At 42.4% G+C, this 18,462-nt stretch overlaps 1 protein-coding gene across 2 annotated transcripts in view; it reads left to right on the top strand.

The window, feature by feature from the left end:
• Nucleotides 1–18,462, top strand: part of INSC (INSC spindle orientation adaptor protein) — a gene marked incomplete at its 5' end in the record, with an annotated part of 108,716 nt that overhangs the window by 42,272 nt on the left and 47,982 nt on the right. For both annotated transcript variants that reach the window (XM_080911384.1, XM_080911385.1), the window contains 3 exons: nucleotides 5,416–5,761; nucleotides 6,712–6,764; nucleotides 8,914–9,037. In XM_080911384.1, coding sequence (XP_080767510.1) covers nucleotides 5,416–5,761; nucleotides 6,712–6,764; nucleotides 8,914–9,037 — 523 coding nt within the window. The remainder of the gene's footprint in view (nucleotides 1–5,415; nucleotides 5,762–6,711; nucleotides 6,765–8,913; nucleotides 9,038–18,462) is intronic.

The raw sequence follows: 18,462 nt of genomic DNA, 5'->3' as shown, positions 1-18,462 counted from the left end.
GTTGTAGGTAGGATGCAATTTAAGGGCTTGGTGTTGCTTTTTGTTATGTGAAGCTAGGTATCAGGAGCTCTTAGGAGCAGGTGGGGTTTAGGACCTTCTGACTTTCTGCTTTGGCCCTTCAGGGTTTCTATCTCTACCCCTCCTTCCTTTGCCTCTGGTGTCCCTCACACTCCCCTGATAGGAGAGATCTGTGGCAGGTCAGTGCTGAGGGTTCATACCATTCATCTGTCCTCCAGATAGTGAAGAGCTGAGCACATCCTTGAACTTGCAGCTGCCATTTGCACACAATTCTCTCATGTTTTCTGGGAAGTCCTGTGATACTGCTATCAGCCCTGACAGTCATCAGTTACCACCCACTGCTGCCCTAATCTTCTCACAAGGGCCATCAGATGTTGGTTCATCCCAACATCTTCAGTCTTCATGCTTGTAGTTGGTGAGAAAGAAAGTTCATCTCAGCTTTTGGTACTTACTAGCTATGAAAAATTCTGTTCCAGAGTTGCTTCGCTGAGTTTGTATGTGGAGATTTGGAGAGACAGGAAAACTATGTCATGCCATCTTTCCAGCATGTTTCTTATTTTGTTCACTTCTAAGTATCTAATGGTGATTCATATGCTGATTTATTAAAAATTCTCTTGTAATAACTATCACATATAATAGTATTGTCTGCCCAGTCTTATATGTGTTTTACAATAAATAGAAATATATCCACATTATATTTAAGTATGTAAATAAAATGATTGCTTCTCTTAATGGTGCTCAAAGCTTGGGAATGAGGCACTATGACCTTTCCCCACTTGCCCACAAGGATGCTAGAGTACAGAGAAGCTATGTAATTTATCAGGTATTCAGTAGATGTCAAAGCTGGGATCTGAAGCCAGGTAATCCAGGAAACACTGGTGCCCACCAGAAGCCACGGTGATACTCAAAAGATCCAGAGCCATGGCTGGAGCCAGTACCTAAAAGTTAGAAGGGAGTGCTAACATAACTGTCTGCAGTGGTACTGAGAGGATGCCCTGAGCCTGAAAGGAAGGCAGCAAAGAGGAGGGGACATGTTTGGATGTGGCATTAGAGACCACTAGACACTACTTGGTCTAAGAGTTAGTGGGAGACAAATCTGAGTTAGCTTCTCCTGTGATTTACTAGGGCAAGGACACACATGAGGTAAACTGTGAGAGCTCCTGAGACTCCTGAGGGACTGCCATGACCTATCATGATGGCAGGACAAGAAGTCAGATGCATGTGCAGCACAAGCCGGCAGGCAGCAGCATCAGAGTCACTGAAGCAGGCTGGCCAGGGCTGCCTGAGAGAGAGCCCTCACTATTCTCAGTCTTGTTTCCAGCTGGTAGAGATTGTTCTGTGTGTTATTGATGTCATGTGAGGAAGGTACTTTCCCTGGGAGCTTTAGGCTGTACTCCTTGGAGAATCACTATTCAGACAAGGGCTAAGGGCCCAAGTTCTACTATCCAGAGCAGGGACATTTGTAAAATACCCTACACATGTTCCTGGTTCCTCTTAACATCTGCTTCAAGTATTTGTATTTAAAAATGAATTCATTATTACCATGTCTTTTGGAGGGGGGTTAGTTACTTTGCCCAAGTCTTAAATTTTTTACCTCAGGGCAAGAAATATAGATACTTTATTCTTATAAGTACAGAACATATTTTCAGCTCTCACTGAAGGGTTTTCTTCATGTCTGCCATGTGGTCTTGGCTCATTTAGATAGCTTTTGATGCCTACTATATATGAATATAAAGAAAAGGGCAAGATCCTGAGTGAGAGGGAACAAGGTTTGATCTCAGAAATATATCTTTTTTCTTAGAGTTTAGCTTTTTGCACCTCACGCTTTTCATCTCAGGCAAAAGGTACCTAATGGAGAAAGCTGTTCTGGGGAGCAAGTATAAGAATTCACATAGAGCTCTTGGCACAGGGCTGGGCTCAGCATGTGTATTGTGTTCAGTAAGTGCTAATCATTACTGCATTTATAGTCATTGTCCTGTTGACTGTGAGGAGCAGCGAACTGTCCTGCAGCCTGTCTGACCCTCGCACTCACTGCTTAACTCACACCTTCCATGAGCCCTAAGTGGGAGATTCTATTCTTTTTATTTTAAATATGATGATGCTAAGGGTGAAAGAAGCTTTAAAAAAGACTCATGAAAAGACTTTCTTATTTGGAAAAGAATCAGAATCCTGGAGATCCTTATGGAAGAATGACATAGAAACTGTCAGGGAGCCCTGGTGCTGGTGACACCACCCTCTCTCATTTATTCTTTGAGACAGGGTTCAATTCTGTCACCCAAGTTTGCCTGGAACCCACAATGAAGTCTGAGATGTACTTGAGAATCAGGGCAGAAACTCAGACAGGAACCAGAAGGCAGGGGCTGAAGCAGAGGCCATAGAGGAGGGTTGCTTATGGGCTTGTTCCTCATGGCTTGTTCGAATGTGTTCATTTTTTGTTTTGTTTTGTTTTGTTTTGTTCTGTTTTGTTTTGTTTTCTGTTTTCACTCTCTGGACTACCTATCCTGAAGTGGTGCCACCCACAATGGGCTGAACTCTTCCAAATCAGCAATCAAGAAAATGCACCACAGGTTCCAAACTGTGGGAGGGATTCTCAACCGAGTGTCCCTATTCTAAAAACATTTTGGCTGTGTCAAGTTGACACAAAAGTAGCCAGCACAAACCCATAATTAGGATTTGTCTGATGCCTTTTCACCAGGAGATTAAAGTCATGTATTTTGAAGAAAGAATACCACAGTGCTGACATGCACTTCTTAACATACTAGATGCATGCTATGGACATGAGCTAACATTCGTGATGCTGACCTGGATCACCAGGCCATATGGTGTCAATCTTCACCACCGAGTTACTTATCTCTTTCCTTTTCTAGACTTTTCTTTGGAATTGAGTCACTGAGCCCACACTCAAGCTCCACCTCCTTTATTTTTAATCAAGTTTATGTGATGTGAGACTAGAAACTGGTAAACACGCACACACATCTCACACAGACATACTCACACACACACACACACACACACACACACACACATCTCAGCACTTGTGCAGGTTGGGAGATAAACCTACACACAGACACACAGGAGGGCATCTAGTAATATAGACACCTAGATGAATTCATAACCACAAACAGACACATACAGGCACAAACATGCATATCCCGGAGAAATCAATAGTTTTTTCTGTCTTATTTTGCCAGGAGAATGAGAAATTGATTGAGACTTTAATTTACACATCTAAAACCTCACTGTCTTTCTCATCCTTATCATAGATTTTTCAAGAGCAAGGACTGTGTGTGCCTCCTGTGCAGGTCGGAGATGAGGAGTTGGACCAATGCTTAAGCGTTGGGTCTGCAGGCTTTCCATGATGGGTCTAGGTTTGGGCCATTTGTGACTTTCTCTCCTTTCTGCCTCTGCCCCCCAGAGGCTGCATTGTGCGCCCTGATACGTTATGACTTGGTTCCTAGATGTTCTCCAAAGGTTCCTTCGTTGAACACTTTGTTTCCAGCCAGTGCTGTTGAGTTGAGGAATGAGAGGCGGGGCTTTAGGGAAATCAAGTGTGATTGCTGAGGGCACAGCCTTGAATGAAGCACTTATGTCTCACCACAGTATTCAAAGCAATGGAACCAAGTCACCATGGGCTGAAAGCTCCAAAACCAAGAACAGAACCAGTTCTTGCCTCCTTATAAATCACCTCGAGTGCTTTGTCACAGTCACAGTGAGCTGGCTAACACACCCTGGCTGGTTAGGGGTGAGTGTGTCTCCAGTCAGAAAATCCAGTGTCGGTGTTCTTTCTCAAGAAGTGTGCTGAAAGCTGGTCCTGTCATGTGGTTCTTAATGCTGTAATTTACCCATCCATCTTATCCCTCCAGTCTTCAGCCCTCTGTGATGCCCTGTCACCCTTCAACAGTGCATCGGGACTTTCAGTTCTGTCTCCCCACCTTTCCTGCTCTCCCAAATGCAAAACTCTAATCTGAGGGACTGACTCATTGTCCCTTTGACTGGCCTATCTCAAACATATTCTGCCTCCATGTGTCCAAACAACAGTACCCTGCTCCACGGTTGACTCCTTTGAGGGCACCTTTCCTTATCTTTGCCTGAAAGGTCAGTCTCTCAATCCCTGGAAGACTTACAGTCTCTGGGAGGGTGCTGATTAAGATCTGGTTAGAGATTCTCATATGCTTCAGGTAGAGTTGTGAAGCTCACAGGCATCAGAGATGACACTAGTGGTTCTGGAGTTTCTCCTCAATAGCCGAAGATCCATCATCAGCACTGTGTGCGGGCAACAGCTCCAGTTGCCGTGACTCTATTCTTAGTTTGGCAGCACAGAGAGGGGACTGGATTAAGACAGCTTAGTGCCAAAGCTTTGTCTTTCTGCCTGGGAGTTGTATTAGGTACATCCAAGTAATTGCTGTGACCAAATACTTGAGAAAAGTTGCATATGGAAGAGTTTATTTTGGCTTATGATATGAGAAGATTCAGTTCATTGGGTAGGCATCATGGCAGGGGCATAAGGTGGACAGTTTCATTTGCATCCACACTAGAAGCAGTGAGCCATGAATCCCAGTGCCCAGCTTACTCAAGGTTCATACATGTCTGATTGAGGTTGTAATCAACTGTCCTGTCCTGATGAAAGGTGATGGTTAGGGCTCCTACATTTTTTCATTCCTCACACATCTTCTTCCTTCAAGATGCCCAGAAGCTCCTTGTGAGTGGAAACCCTGTGTCGGCTTCCCCACGGTACCAACACCTACACCATACTAAGTACATTGAACTCATAATGTGTTCCGTGTCTCATTAAGTCTGAAATTACTGACTAAATGGAGTTAATCTGGTTCATTATAAGCATACATTCACACCATAGACAAACTGGAAGTTAGAGGAAAGTTGAAAGACAGGAAGAAAAAAAAGGCTTTGATGTCATTGACCCCCAAAGAACCCTTAGGATTTCTACCTTTTCTTTGGACATTTTCTCCAGAGCATCATTTGTGTGTCTTCTCTTTTGTTTGTACTCTGTACATTGCATTTTCTGCTTCTTTGGGAAACTACTTTTATTGCTACCAACTTTCTGCAAGGCATTATTTTAAGAAAATACACACAATATGCCCATGAGGTCTGCTACAATATACCCATGTAGGTCTGCCACAGCTCACTTTATGCCAGTTTTATTTGATACCTCTGTCAGGGTCATGGCCTGTCATTCATCAGTCTGGTCACCTGTTCTCAAAGAATTGCGTCTCCATCTTACTAGCTGTTGGAAGGTGATCATGAGAAACGATGGAGAGAGTTGGAAATATAATGCTGAGCTTAAACCAGATGCTCTGTGAACACTGGTGACATGGGATGGGAACTGTCTGGGAAGCACTGGGTGTTGGCACTCACCCTGCCTCTGTTCCCTGGTTGCAGGCTACACTTCATGCAGGTGGACTCGGTTCAGCGCTGGATGGAGGATCTGAAGCTCATGACTGAGTGTGAATGCATGTGCGTCTTGCAGGCAAAGCCCATCAGCCTGGAGGAAGACACGCAGGGTGACCTTATCCTAGCAGGTGGTCCTGGCCCAGGAGATCCTCTACAGCTGCTCTTGAGGCGGGGATGGGTCATCAGCACAGAGCTTCGAAGGATCGGGCAGAAGCTGGCCCAGGACCGTTGGGCACGTGTGCACAGCATGAGTGTGCGTCTGACGTGCCATGCACGCTCCATGGTCAGCGAGTACAGCACCATCAGCAGAACAACCTCACAGGAAATGGACCAGGTCAGCCATACTGGGGTAGAGCTAATAGGTGCTGGATGTGGGAATGCCTTTCTGAGTTCTGGAGTCTGAACTTTTCCTGGTCAGTGGTCTCCTTGCCATGTAACAAAGTAGAGAAGGATGGTGAAGACATTTAATGAACATATATTTGTGTAAGGCATTGTGTTTCATTTTTAATAAACATTCATTTAACCTGTACACTCACTGTGAGAAGCTTGACAGTGGTTAAGTATATTTTAAAAAGAAACCTGAAAACAGACTGCATGGCTCCAATTATCAGTCTACACTATGTGACTTTGGCAAATTACTTGACTCCTCTATGTCTTAGTGCTTATAGGTGAGAATAGCAGCATTTATTCAGGGACTAATGTGATTAATAACATGTAAAACATGTCAAGCAGTTGACTGAACAAGCTAGTACTGTCGTATTATGATTGAGGAGTTAGACTCTTGAAGCTGAGCCACTTGCTCCGAGTTAAGCAAGGGATGACATAAAGAAGGTTCAGATCCAGCTTTTCTGATTCCAAAACACATCAGAATCTTCCCAAAGTCAATCTACCCTCCTCATCATGATCTCTCTCTCTCTCTCTCTCTCTCTCTCTCTCTCTCTCTCTCTCTCTCTCTCTCTCTCCCTCTCTCTCTCTCTCTCTTATCTTTCACCTCAAACGTTTTCTTCCTTCCTTGTACAGACAGTGAGTATCCACCCACTCTCTAAATGTAGTTAAAATAGTTCTTCCTCCCAAGGGCTTTCCAGGTCCCACAGTATAACAAATTGCATGCCAGCTTTCCTTAATCTCTCAAAGCAGCTGACCTTGACCTCCTTGCTACCTGTGGCCCAGGTCACAGTGTGCTCTCATTTCTGTGACTGTCTCCCCCTTCACCTTCATGACCCAGAGGGCCCCGTGCAGTAGCTGGTCTTCAAAGGAATCATGGAGATGTTTTCTTTACTACAGGCAGAGAAACTGCTCATGGAGAAATGCTCTGAGCTCTCTGCGGTCACAGAGAGGTAAGTGAACACTGTGCTCTCTGCTTGGCCAGTCCTTCTGGCTCTGGAAGGGACTAGTCTCTTTTCTGGGTATCGGTGATTGCACTAGGTAGTGGTAGACTGGAGTTCCTTTATCTGTGCATTCTCAGAAACCTCAAAAATTTATCTTGATGTCAGTATAGTGATATACTTAGAAGGCAGAGGCAGGAGGATCACTACAAGTCCAGTATGACTTACATAATGAGTTCCAAGCCAGCAAGAGCTGCATAATAAAACCAAAAAGTAAAATAAAATAATGAAAGAGTCCTATGAGATTTTTTTTGTCTCATGATCAGAGGCTAGGGGAAGATAGAAGAGAACCTTGGGTATTGTGGAAAGTTGTTCGAGGTAAGCCTATAATGGGGGAAATGTTTCCTTCAGATTTGGAGAACCCCCTTGGAGCCAGGAAGTGTGAAAGATGAACTCACACATCCACACATATGCACAGAGACAGAGCTACTACTAGGCACCCATTCTCTCTCACACAGCCATATAAACACACACTCATACGACCACGGGAATCCATCCACCGCCCCTCCCCGCTCTCTCGCAGCATAAACATAGATGAGTTCACACTCAGATGCACACATACACAGTGAACCCTATATTGACCTATATCCTGAGTGTGTGTTGACATGCTCCATCACCCTTCATACCTCAAACCTAGCTTCTGGCATCTGTGGGAAGCCGGAGAGTCTTTTCCTTTCTGGATAGAGTAGCCTCAGATCATGGGGTGGACTTCAACTAATCCCCTCTGCTTTTCTTGTCAGTGAGGGAAACTTTGGAAGCAGCATTTTTTTTTTTTTACATCATAGCAGCAATTCTTTGTTTTCCTTGTTAAAAATAAGTTTTAAACCGAAATAGAATGATAATTACTTTTCTTCCTCAATGCCCTCTCATACCCCCCACTGTCAATGTAATAGTCTTATTTCTTTTGGTTATTTTATTGTTATATACATACATATGCATATATGTACATATAACACACACACACACACACACAACTTTGAGTCTATTTTTCTATTTTGATGGTGTGTGTATACAGTTTCAAGGCTGACCACTTTGGACTGTAAAACCAATAGGAAGCAAGGCTAACTCTTCTCCCATAGTCATTCATTGCCTGTGGGTCTTTGTCTGAGGTGGATCCTCAGACTTTATCTTTTCCATGTTAATGTGTTCTTTGGCATTGCCACTGTTTGAGTCTTGTTTATATATAAGCAGCAATTTTTTTTATTAACAACTTCATTTTTAAAAAAGCAATAAATGTACAGATTTTAAAAGCATTTTTGCATAAAATTATATGAATATATGTTTTGTCAGTACTTGATTTTTTTTAAAGGTTTGATGGTATGCATTGAAATCTTACTAGTTACAGTGAGCATAAAGTACATGTAAAACAAAGCGTAACATGAAAATAGTCAAAGTTCTCTTTGTGTGTAAAGATTAAACATAATTATTTTTTTTTAAAAAATACCAAGGATTGCCACAGGGCTGCATTCTTAGCTCTTGCATTATCAACGATTTAAGGTCTAGGTGTACCACACTCGGAGAGCATGCTATACACTTACTTTTTTTCTAAGAAAGACTGAGGCTTCCACATTTTGGTCTTTCTTCTTTTTGAGCTTCATATGGTCTGTGTTTCTTGGGTATTCAGAGCTTTCTGGGGCTAGTATCCAATTATCAGTGACTGCATATTATATGTGTTCTTTTGTGACTGGGTTACCCCACTCAGGATGATATTCTCTAGTTTCATCCATTTGGTAGGTGGCAATTCTTACAAACTCTATAGAGCACTACCTTCTCCAAAGGTAACTGCCCCTCCACCCCAGGCACCACTGAAACCCGACTACTTGACCTTAATGACAGCCCACTCTCCCAGGGAGAACCCACCGACTTTGTTGCTTTCTGGTGATAGCACTTTCCAATAACAGGACAATGTGATGAGTCCAACACTTCTCTACACACCAAAAGGCCAGGGAACAATCAGGCTGGCAGATTTTATCCCTGATTCTTCCCTCTAGTATGTTCTTCCTACAAAGCATGCTTTGAGCAAGTCAGGTTTGCCCTAGCCACAGCTGTGGCCCAATCAAATACCCCTTCTGGTGGCCCACTCCCTTGTTCTTCCTCCCAGGTGCCTCCAGGTGGAAAACGAACATGTTCTGAAGTCAATGAAGGCCTGTGTGAGTGAGACTCTGAGCATGCTGGGCCAGCACTTTGGCCAGCTACTGGAGCTGGCCCTCACACGGGAAGTGCAGGTTAGTGTGCACTGGGAGACAGAGGACACTGTGGGATCAGCATGGAGGGAGGGGCACTGAGTGATTCAGCCAGACTGGGAGAAAATGCCAAGTGGCCTTTCTTCAGAGGAACCCTCTCCAGACCACCATTGTCCATGCCAGCATCGACGTGGAGATTGTGAAGATTCTGTCAGTATTTCCAGAACTTCTAACCCGACTCTGGAGTTTCCAGATGTGAGAACTGGAGTTCAGAGAGGAGAGAGATTTAGTCAAAATCACAGGGCAAGCTGTTGTCAGAGCCTGGGGTATCTCTGAGCACTGTTCTCAGTTCCTTGAATCATCTCTGTTGAGCAGATTCTCTGTTGAGCAGTCACAGTGCAAACAGGGGTTCTACTGATCTTGAAAAACTTAAGCTACTGATGGGGGATAAGCCAATTTTTGAAGTCCTGGCCGTAGAGAGCACCAGAAAGGTCATCCTCTGCTTTTAGGCTGGCTCATACTTGATTCCAGAAAGAGGGTGTGGTGCAGTCTGTAGTCTGACAACAGATATACCATAGACTGGTTCACAATAAAGTCTACATCAGGGTCCTTAATGGCTTTCCTCCCCATCCCCTGCGTGATCTGTGAGGTGAAACTTTCCCAGGACTGAAAGTAAGAAGTGAAGAGCATTATTTCCCTCTCCTGACTTTGTTATTCTTGATGCCTCCCAATACAGCAGGCTCCGTAAGGTTCTCATTATAAGAGCTATTTACATGTTATTTATAGTTCAGAAATACTGTGTCACATACTTACCATTCTTTCCCACCACCAAATAAAAGCCTCCCATAAATAATAAGAGTCTGATTTTCTCCAAAATCGGCCTCTCCGATGAGCTCAGAGATTCCTCTCTTCCTTTCCTGTGTGTATCCCATTTTGCATAGGGCCCAGCTCTTATGGCCTGATTCTTCTGCAAGTCCTTCTTTGGTCCATATCCCTATTCCTGTGCCAATGCAGTTGGTCCTAAGTACCCTTACCATCAGCCACAGGAGGGTCCTCAAAGGCTACTCATCATGTCCTTAGGATCAGAAACAAGTGTAAGGAGGGGTTTTCAAGGCTGCTTGTTCTTTGGTACTTTATGGACATTGGGGCTCTTGGGCACAGGGGCTCTGGGATAAGCATTCTTAGTTTATGAACCAGTGTTATCAATGACATAGAGGAGCAAGAGTGTTCATTTTAGGGTTCATGCCACAAACTAAGGATTAAAGTACTACTGTTCATACTGGCAGGAAAATCTAGTGCATGATGAACAGAAAGCCATGTGATAGGGTTTCTTCTGCTTTATGTCAGAGAGCTGTGGGAAAGGCCAGGACTCTCTGGAGACTTGGGCCATGTATCTGACATCCTAGGCCAAGCTTCATTCTATTTATCCCTCATTCTGAATTTATTCAGGGTGGAACATATTCCTAAGCTTCTGGCTGGCTCCTGCCCTACTGGGAGGTATGACTGTCCAGGTCTCTGATGCCTGGCCTGGCAGCTGATCTGTTATTCTTGTGTTACCGGTACATCCCCACAGCTCTGCTTCTCAGGGAGGGATAACAAAGTCTGTCCTTGATGTGTCTGCATATTTATTTTCTTCCTCATAACTTCTTCTCTTAGTGTTTCCCCCCTTTCCTCCCAGAATTCCATGTCCCTTACAGGCCATACTCATTCTGGAGATTAGCTGAACCTTAACTTCTTAGCAAATTCCCTTGAAAGGCAGTGGTGACCTCAGGAACAATATTGGTTGTAGACAAGATCTCTGGTGTTGAGTTGTACACACATGTTTATTAAACCAGGGACTCAGTGTCATTCCCTAGGATGCTAGGGAAACCTGTGATACTATGATACCAGAAACTTGTACCTGGGGTGTCTCGCTATAAATAAACTAAAACCTGCTTATTTGCATAGGAACTTCTATGATACTCATTATCCTTTTCAGATCTTCCCAAGGATCCATTGGATGGTCCCATCCAGACTCAGGGTGGACTTTCTACTCTCCTTACGCCTCTTTGAAAATGTTTTCACAGGCAAGCTCAGAGACACATCCTCTTACATTCACAGGATCTTTGTCTACCTGCAACAGGGCCTTTGATTAGATTTGTCCACATATTTCTAAGGTACACATCTCTTGATGATTTGATCCATACAAGAGGAGAAGGCCAGGTGGTATGTTTCAAACTGTTAGAACTACATTTTAAAAAGTTAAATGTTTATTTACTTCTGCTGGGATCCTGGGGCGATGCATTTGGCAGCATGCATTTCAGACATTCTTTTAGCACCATGGAACTATGTTGGCTGTTGAAGGGGTAATCTCTCTAAAACCACATAGAAATACTGAAGCCATCCATACAAGAACAATAATAATATAATATTATTCCATATTGTCATGACTTATCCTGAAACATAAGCAAGTCCAGTTCTGGACCTTTGATTAATTATTGACAAAATTCCCAGCAAAAAGCATCTTAAGGGAAGATGGATTTATTTTGGCTCACAGTTTAAGAGAGAACCAGTCTGTGTGACAGGGATTCACAGTGACAGGAACATGAAGCTTGTACACCTCACATCTGAGAAGAGGAAAGTAGAGAGTAGAGACTGTTAGTTCCTCAGGAGACCCTCTGTTTTTATTCATCCTGGAATTACAGCATGCTGAATGGTACAACCCACAGTCAAGGCTAACACCATCTATGTTAAACCTTTCTGAAAACATTCCCACAGTCATGCTTAGAAGTGTATCTCCTAGGTGATTCCAAATCTAGTCAAGTTGACAATGACAATTATTCATCATGTAAACTCAGAGGACACTCCAAGAACAAAGGGGGAGGGTGCCGAAGAATATTTGGAGGGTGCAGGAGATGCACAATCTAGAAACACATTAAAATCTAACAAAGTTCTTTGGAGTACACAAGAGAAATGGACTAAGCTCATTAGACAGACCCTTCAGGATACTGCATATGGAGTAGCAGGGCTTCCCAGCAGTGGGAGGGATGCCCCAGGAAAGCCCCATGGCTAAGGTGAGTCAGCAATGACTGGAGGACAGAGGCAGTAAACTGAATGTTCTTCTCTCTCAACAGGTGATAATTCTATGAAAGTGGGCATTATGGGGTGGAAGTACTAGACTAGGCAGAAGGTTTGGAGCCAAGAGTTCAAGTCCTTTTGCACACTTGGGCAAGCCACCTAATCTTTCTAACCCTAGCTTTCCTCACTGCTATAGTGGGTTGGGCTGGGATAAATGAAATAAGGTACTTGGCGACACTTTCTGGATTGTATATTATTGACTCTCAGTATGCCCTGTCTTAAAACAACACAGTAATTTTTGCTACAGCAGAGTCCTAATTTCATGATTGTGTACTGATGTAATTTTAACTACTTGCTAAGGATGGTACTGTTTATACTGGTGGCAGATGGAGCAGAGGGAACCCAGCTGTCTGTGGGTCATCCTTCATCTTTCTGAAGCCGCTGCCCCAAAGGATAACCCAACTCCTTAGTGGGTCCATTGTCAGCGATTAGTTTACTTCTAGGTGGCTGAGAGGCAGTGTATGGTGTCATGGCTGTGAAATCACGTATAGATTTCCTGACGACTGGCCTAACATTTCCTTCTGTTTGTGGCTCTCAGATTTTTGCCCATGTTGTCCAGAGCAGGTAAAGTAAGGCTGCAGTGAGGTTGAAATAGGAACACAGAGCAGAGGCAGCCCAAGTGCACATGCCAGAGATGAAGTAGGATTTCCAGACAGTTCTTCCATCAAACTTCACTTCTACTGTTTATCCCAACCAGGGCCGGGGAAGGTTTCTTCCCGTTTCTTTGCAAGGGGTATACACATCAGTCATCGCTGTCAAAAAGTCTGTTAGGAGCAATGTGAGAAATTAGAGGAAACTTGACTTTACGTTTGCAAATGACTTCAAGTCAGGGCAGCAGGGTTGTGAGTGAGGTCACACCATATTTTCAGTGAGAATGCAGAGAGGTAAATTCCGGTGCTCAGCTCACAGTCTCCTTACCTACGCTGGGATCCCAGCCTGTAGAATGGTGCCGTTCACAGTTGAGTTTTCTTGGCTCAGTTGGCTTAATCTAGAAATCACAAGCATTCCCAGAGGTATGCCCTCTAGGGGATTCTAGAGCCTGTCCAGTTGGAAACCGAAGTTAGCCAGTATATGCAGTCTGGTTTCCTTCGTGGCTACAGTCTAGGCAGTCTCCACAGGAATGGGGAGCAGGTTTTAGGATATTGACTGGGACAGATTCATCCCAATCCTAACTGAAGTGCCCGGAAAGTTAGTACCTCAGACCCAGTATTACCTCACTACTGCTGTGCAAGCCGAGAAGATGGAAGTAGGTCAGTTCTCAGTCCCAAGGGCAGAAACTCCAGGCATTATTTCATCTTTAGATTTCATCGCTAGGGCTTCCAGAGGCCTTAAATGTGCATTACAGCTGAGAAAAACTGGAATAGAGTCTTGGATGAGGCCTGGAAAGGCTGCCAGCCACAGTCTTTGTTTGAATTGTGCATAGCCACAGGCTTATGCGAACATATACCTGTGAGGGAAAGCCAGCCACTGCAGATTAATTATGCTACTGCAGTTACCATATATGGGAGTAAAAATGTCCCTGCTCTCACAGAGAGGCATTTGGACATTTTTCTCCTTCCTGCAAAGTCAGGAATTTGCCAGTACTTTACATGAACGTACTTGGTCTGCATTCTTTGGTACCCTGCATTGGCAGAACTTTTCCAGGTGGCCTGAGCTGGAGATCTTTGAACCCCGTTAGATGCACTGCATTCCTCAGTTTCCTGACCAAGTCCCAGGAGACATGTATGCACATAGCATTTTAAGTGAAACTATTTGTAGATCTTCAATGTTCACTTTTTTTCTCTCTCCCAGGAATGCATGTGGATTTTGCCAGCACTTCTGTAACTTCTTAGAGGAGACATATGATTCTCACAATCCCAGCTCCCCTGTCCTTCAAAATCCTGGGAGGGGAATCAAATAAAGGAGAAATCTTTATCCAGGAACAATAAAACCCTTAGGCAACCATGCTTAGTCCTGAAGGATTTTGCACTTTTGTGTTGAGAAGTTATAATCATAAATTGCCTGTTTTCTCTAGTGTGAGTTTTTCTGAATTCAGATAGATGGTAGAATGCAAAATTGGGGTTGAGGGAGAAGTGGGAATCTCTAGTTATTTTATCTTTTTTATCTGTTTTATTCTGGAATAGTGTATGGATCAGGACAAAGAGAAGAGTGGTAGGGTATATCAGTCCTTTAAAATGGCTGTTTTGAGTATATATGTAAGTTAAAGCCATCTCCTTCAGCCATTTCTCATATTTCCTAAACTGTGACCCCAGCTGGAAAGATCAGCATCAGAGAAGAGCCAAAGACCTAAATGATGCATTTTCTTTTTCTTTGAATGCAATGGGCTTGTTTTTTTTTTTTCTTTTTCTTTTTTTTTTTTCAGATTTGATGTGTACTGTTTAAAAAAACCAGCTAAAGTCTTTTTGTCAAAGTATTTATACTAGAACTATAATATCTTTTAATACTTAAAATTGTAAAATTAACTACTGGCAACTGGACTAATTAAATTGATTATATATAACAATGCAATAGATTCCAAATACATCTTTCATCAAGATATGCTTACAATAAAATATTCATTTGTAAAATTTGTAGTTATTGATTTTTTTCTATGTTCACTAATTGTTCTGATGGTAACTGTGACGCCAATCAACCAGTTGAAAATCTTGAATTTGTGTGTCTGTGACACTTGGAACCTTATAGTTTATATATAAAATAAAATGTCAAATATCAGTGATAAGTATCATAAGGGTGATCAATCACACACTTTAAAATTTAGGTTAATGCATTAAAAAATTTAAGAGGAAAGTACACTGACGATATTAATTTAATGATGAGAAGTTATAAAAATGTCAAAGAAATATTTTTCACATATTTTAAATGGATGATGATGGTAAGATGTTTCTACATCTCCGTGATGCAGGGATTTTATTTTTATGTCCATACATACAATCTATGGGAAATTACATAATACGATGCTGAAAAATTTTAGCTGTCAGATTAAAAATGTGCAAAATCGTAGACACAAATAACATACGGCAGGAAGGTTACTGTCTGTACTTCCCACTAGGAGATTGCTTTGGACGTTGGTCCCCTGGCTCCTCTGGAAGATTTCTTCTTGGTTTCCACTCTTGGGCAGCTCCCTGGCACATTTGGACCCCGAGGGCTAGCTCTGGAGCTAGACACTGCTCGCAGAACCATCTTTTCATGCCTCTGAACAGTTCAGGTTTGAGTAGTATTTCTTTGGGGTACATTACTGTGTTTCAGTAGTGATCTGGGTCCCTGATTCTCTCTCTTCCATGGATATACTATGACTTCCAAAGAGACTCCATCAAACTCTCCTTTTCATCCAGGCTCTATATGGCCTCTGCATCTGGGCAGTTTTTCTCATATACTGTAGGTTTCTGGCACATTCTTTTGTGTTGTTGTCTTTTTCTTTTTTCATTTTTGTATAGACTTAGGGATAGTTTGTCTTCTTGAAAGAAATGAACTTTCCCACATTTGGTTTTTTCAAAAGCCTCTGGTTCTCATCCTATTTACATTTACCTTCCTAAATGGGGTATTGTCGATCAAGAGATATTTCACCTCTGAGAAACAGATAATGCAACTCTGGCTTCGCTTGGTACTTTTCCAGGTTCTGTTCATAGCATCCAGTCTTTCTGTGCCATCTCTCCACCTCTATCCCGAGTCATGGTTTCTCCAGTCTGTTCTCTAGGACGTAAGCAGTTCCCCATCCCAGTTCCTAGAGCATTCATATGGACATTTATCCGTCTACCCTTTGGAGCATCCATGCTGAGCTTTGTGACGTTTATCCATGCTTTATAAACTCGTTAAAGTATAAAAACAAACCCAATGATAGTTTTCATGATCGTAAGGGTCATGTGATCTGGGTACGGCTTAGCTGAGTGAGCCCCATGTCTCTCAGTTTTCAATGAGATGCTATGTAGTGAGAAGATAGTTTGATGACCTCCAGCTAGCTTATGTCCTGTGCATGTATGTTGTAAGTCTCTTCTTAGTGGAGAGTACAGACAGAGATTCTTCAAGAAGCTTTCCCAGGGTTCTCAGATTTCTTACATGACACCCCAGAGCTCAGAAAGGACTCTCAAGAAGCCCGGGTGGAAGGTTCAAGGCTTGTTATGACCTAGTCTTGGGAGTCCTGGCATATCACTACTGGGCACTGGCTTTTACTGGTCAAGTGAGGTATCAGAATTCAAGGGAGGAGTTAGGAGAGTGCAACCTTCTTTGGTAGGAATAGATCAGGGTCTGTCCTTCCACTTTGCCCATCAGATCTGCTGAGGCCTGGTGACACTCCTTGGCCCACTTTGTCCAACTACACACTTTCCACATAAAGCTTCAGGAAAAGTCTCACAATATTTTCCTGGTTTCTCCTGGGAACTACATTTATAGCTCCCAAATGATAAATTTCATTAGCTATTTCTAACTGAGATGAGGTTGACAATGCTGTATTTTCTAGAGCCTTGTTTAGAGCAAGACTTCACACATCCTTGCTCCTCCTTTTTCTTCTGGTTTTAAAGACATTGTTACTTTTTAATTGAAGAACTTTATTTAAAAAAAAACAAAGATAAATGTACAAATTTTAAGCAGTTTTGCATAAAAGTATACGAATACATTTTTGTTATTGGTTGGCATTTTTTTAAGGTTTGATAGTGTGCATTAAGATCTTACTAGTTACAATGAGCATAAAGTACATGTAAAGCAGGATGTAATCTGGAATTAGTCAAAGTTTTCTTGGTGTGTAAGGAGCAAACATAATGTTTTTTTTCTTTTCTTTTCTTTGTTTTTCTTTTCTTGAACTTAATATAGTCTGAGAGTTGTTTCTGGGGTGTTCAGAGCTTTCTCGGGTTAGTATCCAATTATCAGTGACTGCATATTATGTCTGTTCTTTTGTGACTGGGTTATCTCACTCAGGATGATATTCTCTAGATGCAGCCATTTTCTTAAGAATTTCATAAAGTCATTGTTTCTGATTGCTGTGTAGTACTCCATTGTGTAAATGTACCACAATTTCTGCATCCATTCATCTACTGAAGGACATCTGGGTTCTTTCCAGCTTCTGGCTATTATAAATAGAGCTACTATGAACATTGTGGTGCATGTGTCTTTGTTGTATGTTGGAGCGTCTCTGGGGTAAACGCCCAGAAGTGGAATAACTGGGTCTTCAGATAGTACTATGTTCAATTTTCTAAGGAATCGCCAGACTGATTTCCAGAGTGGTTGTACCAGTTTACAACCCCACCAACAGTGGAAAAGTGTTCCTCTTTCTCCACATCCACACAAGCATCTGCTGTCATCTGAATTTTTGATCTTGGCCAATCTGACTGGTGTGAGGTGGAATCTCAGGGTTGTTTTGATTTGCATTTCCCTGATGACTAATGGTGTTAAGCACTTCCTTAGATGCTTCTCAGCCATTCGATATTCCTCAATTGAGAACTTTTTGTTTAGCTCTGTAACCCATTTTTAATAGCGTTGTTTGATTCTCTGGTGTCTAGCTTCTTGAGTTCTTTGTATACCTTGGATATTAAGCCTCTACCTGATGTGGGGTTAATAAAGATCTTCTCCCACTCTGTTGGCTACCATTTTGTTTTCTTGACAGTGTCCTTAGCCTTACAGAAATTTTGCAATCTCATTAAGTTCCATTCGTCAATCTTTGACCCTAGTGCACGAGCCATTGGTGTTCTGTTCAGGAAATTTTCTCCTGTGCCTATGTGTTCTAAGGTTTTTCCCTACTTGCTCATCTAATAGTTTCAGTGTACCTGGTTTAATGTGGAGATCTTTGATCCACGTGCACTTGAGCTTTGTACAAGGAGATAATAAAGGGTCTATTTTCATTCTTCTGTATGCTGAGTGCCAGTTGGACCAACACCATTTGTTGAATAGGCTGTCCTTTTTCCATTGAATGTTTACAGCTCCTTTGTCAAAAATCAGGTGACCATTTATGTGAAGGCTCATTTCTGGATCTTCTATTCTATTCCATTGATCCACATGCCTATTTCTGTACCAGTACCATGCAGTTTTTAGCACAATTGCCTTGTAATATAGCTTGAGGTCAGGGACAATGATTCCTGTTAATGTTTTCTTGTTGTTGAGGATGGATTTTGCTATTCTAGGTCTTTTGTTATTCCATATGAAATTACACATTGCTCTTTCCAGCTCAATGAAGAATTGGGTTGATATTTTGATGGGGATTGCATTGAATCTGTAGATTGCTTTTGGTAAGATGGCCATTTTTACAATGTTGATTCTTCCAATCCATGAGCATGGGAGATCGTTCCATTTTCTGAGATCTTCCTCGATTTCTTTCTTTAGAGGCTTGAAGTTCTTGTTATACAGGTCCTTCACTTGCTTAGTAA

Source organism: Micromys minutus (assembly GCF_963924665.1).
Source record: "Micromys minutus genome assembly, chromosome: 2".
Classification (NCBI taxonomy): domain Eukaryota; kingdom Metazoa; phylum Chordata; class Mammalia; order Rodentia; family Muridae; genus Micromys; species Micromys minutus.
Note: the sequence above shows the minus strand (reverse complement) of the source record. Positions and strands in the feature narration are given on the sequence as shown.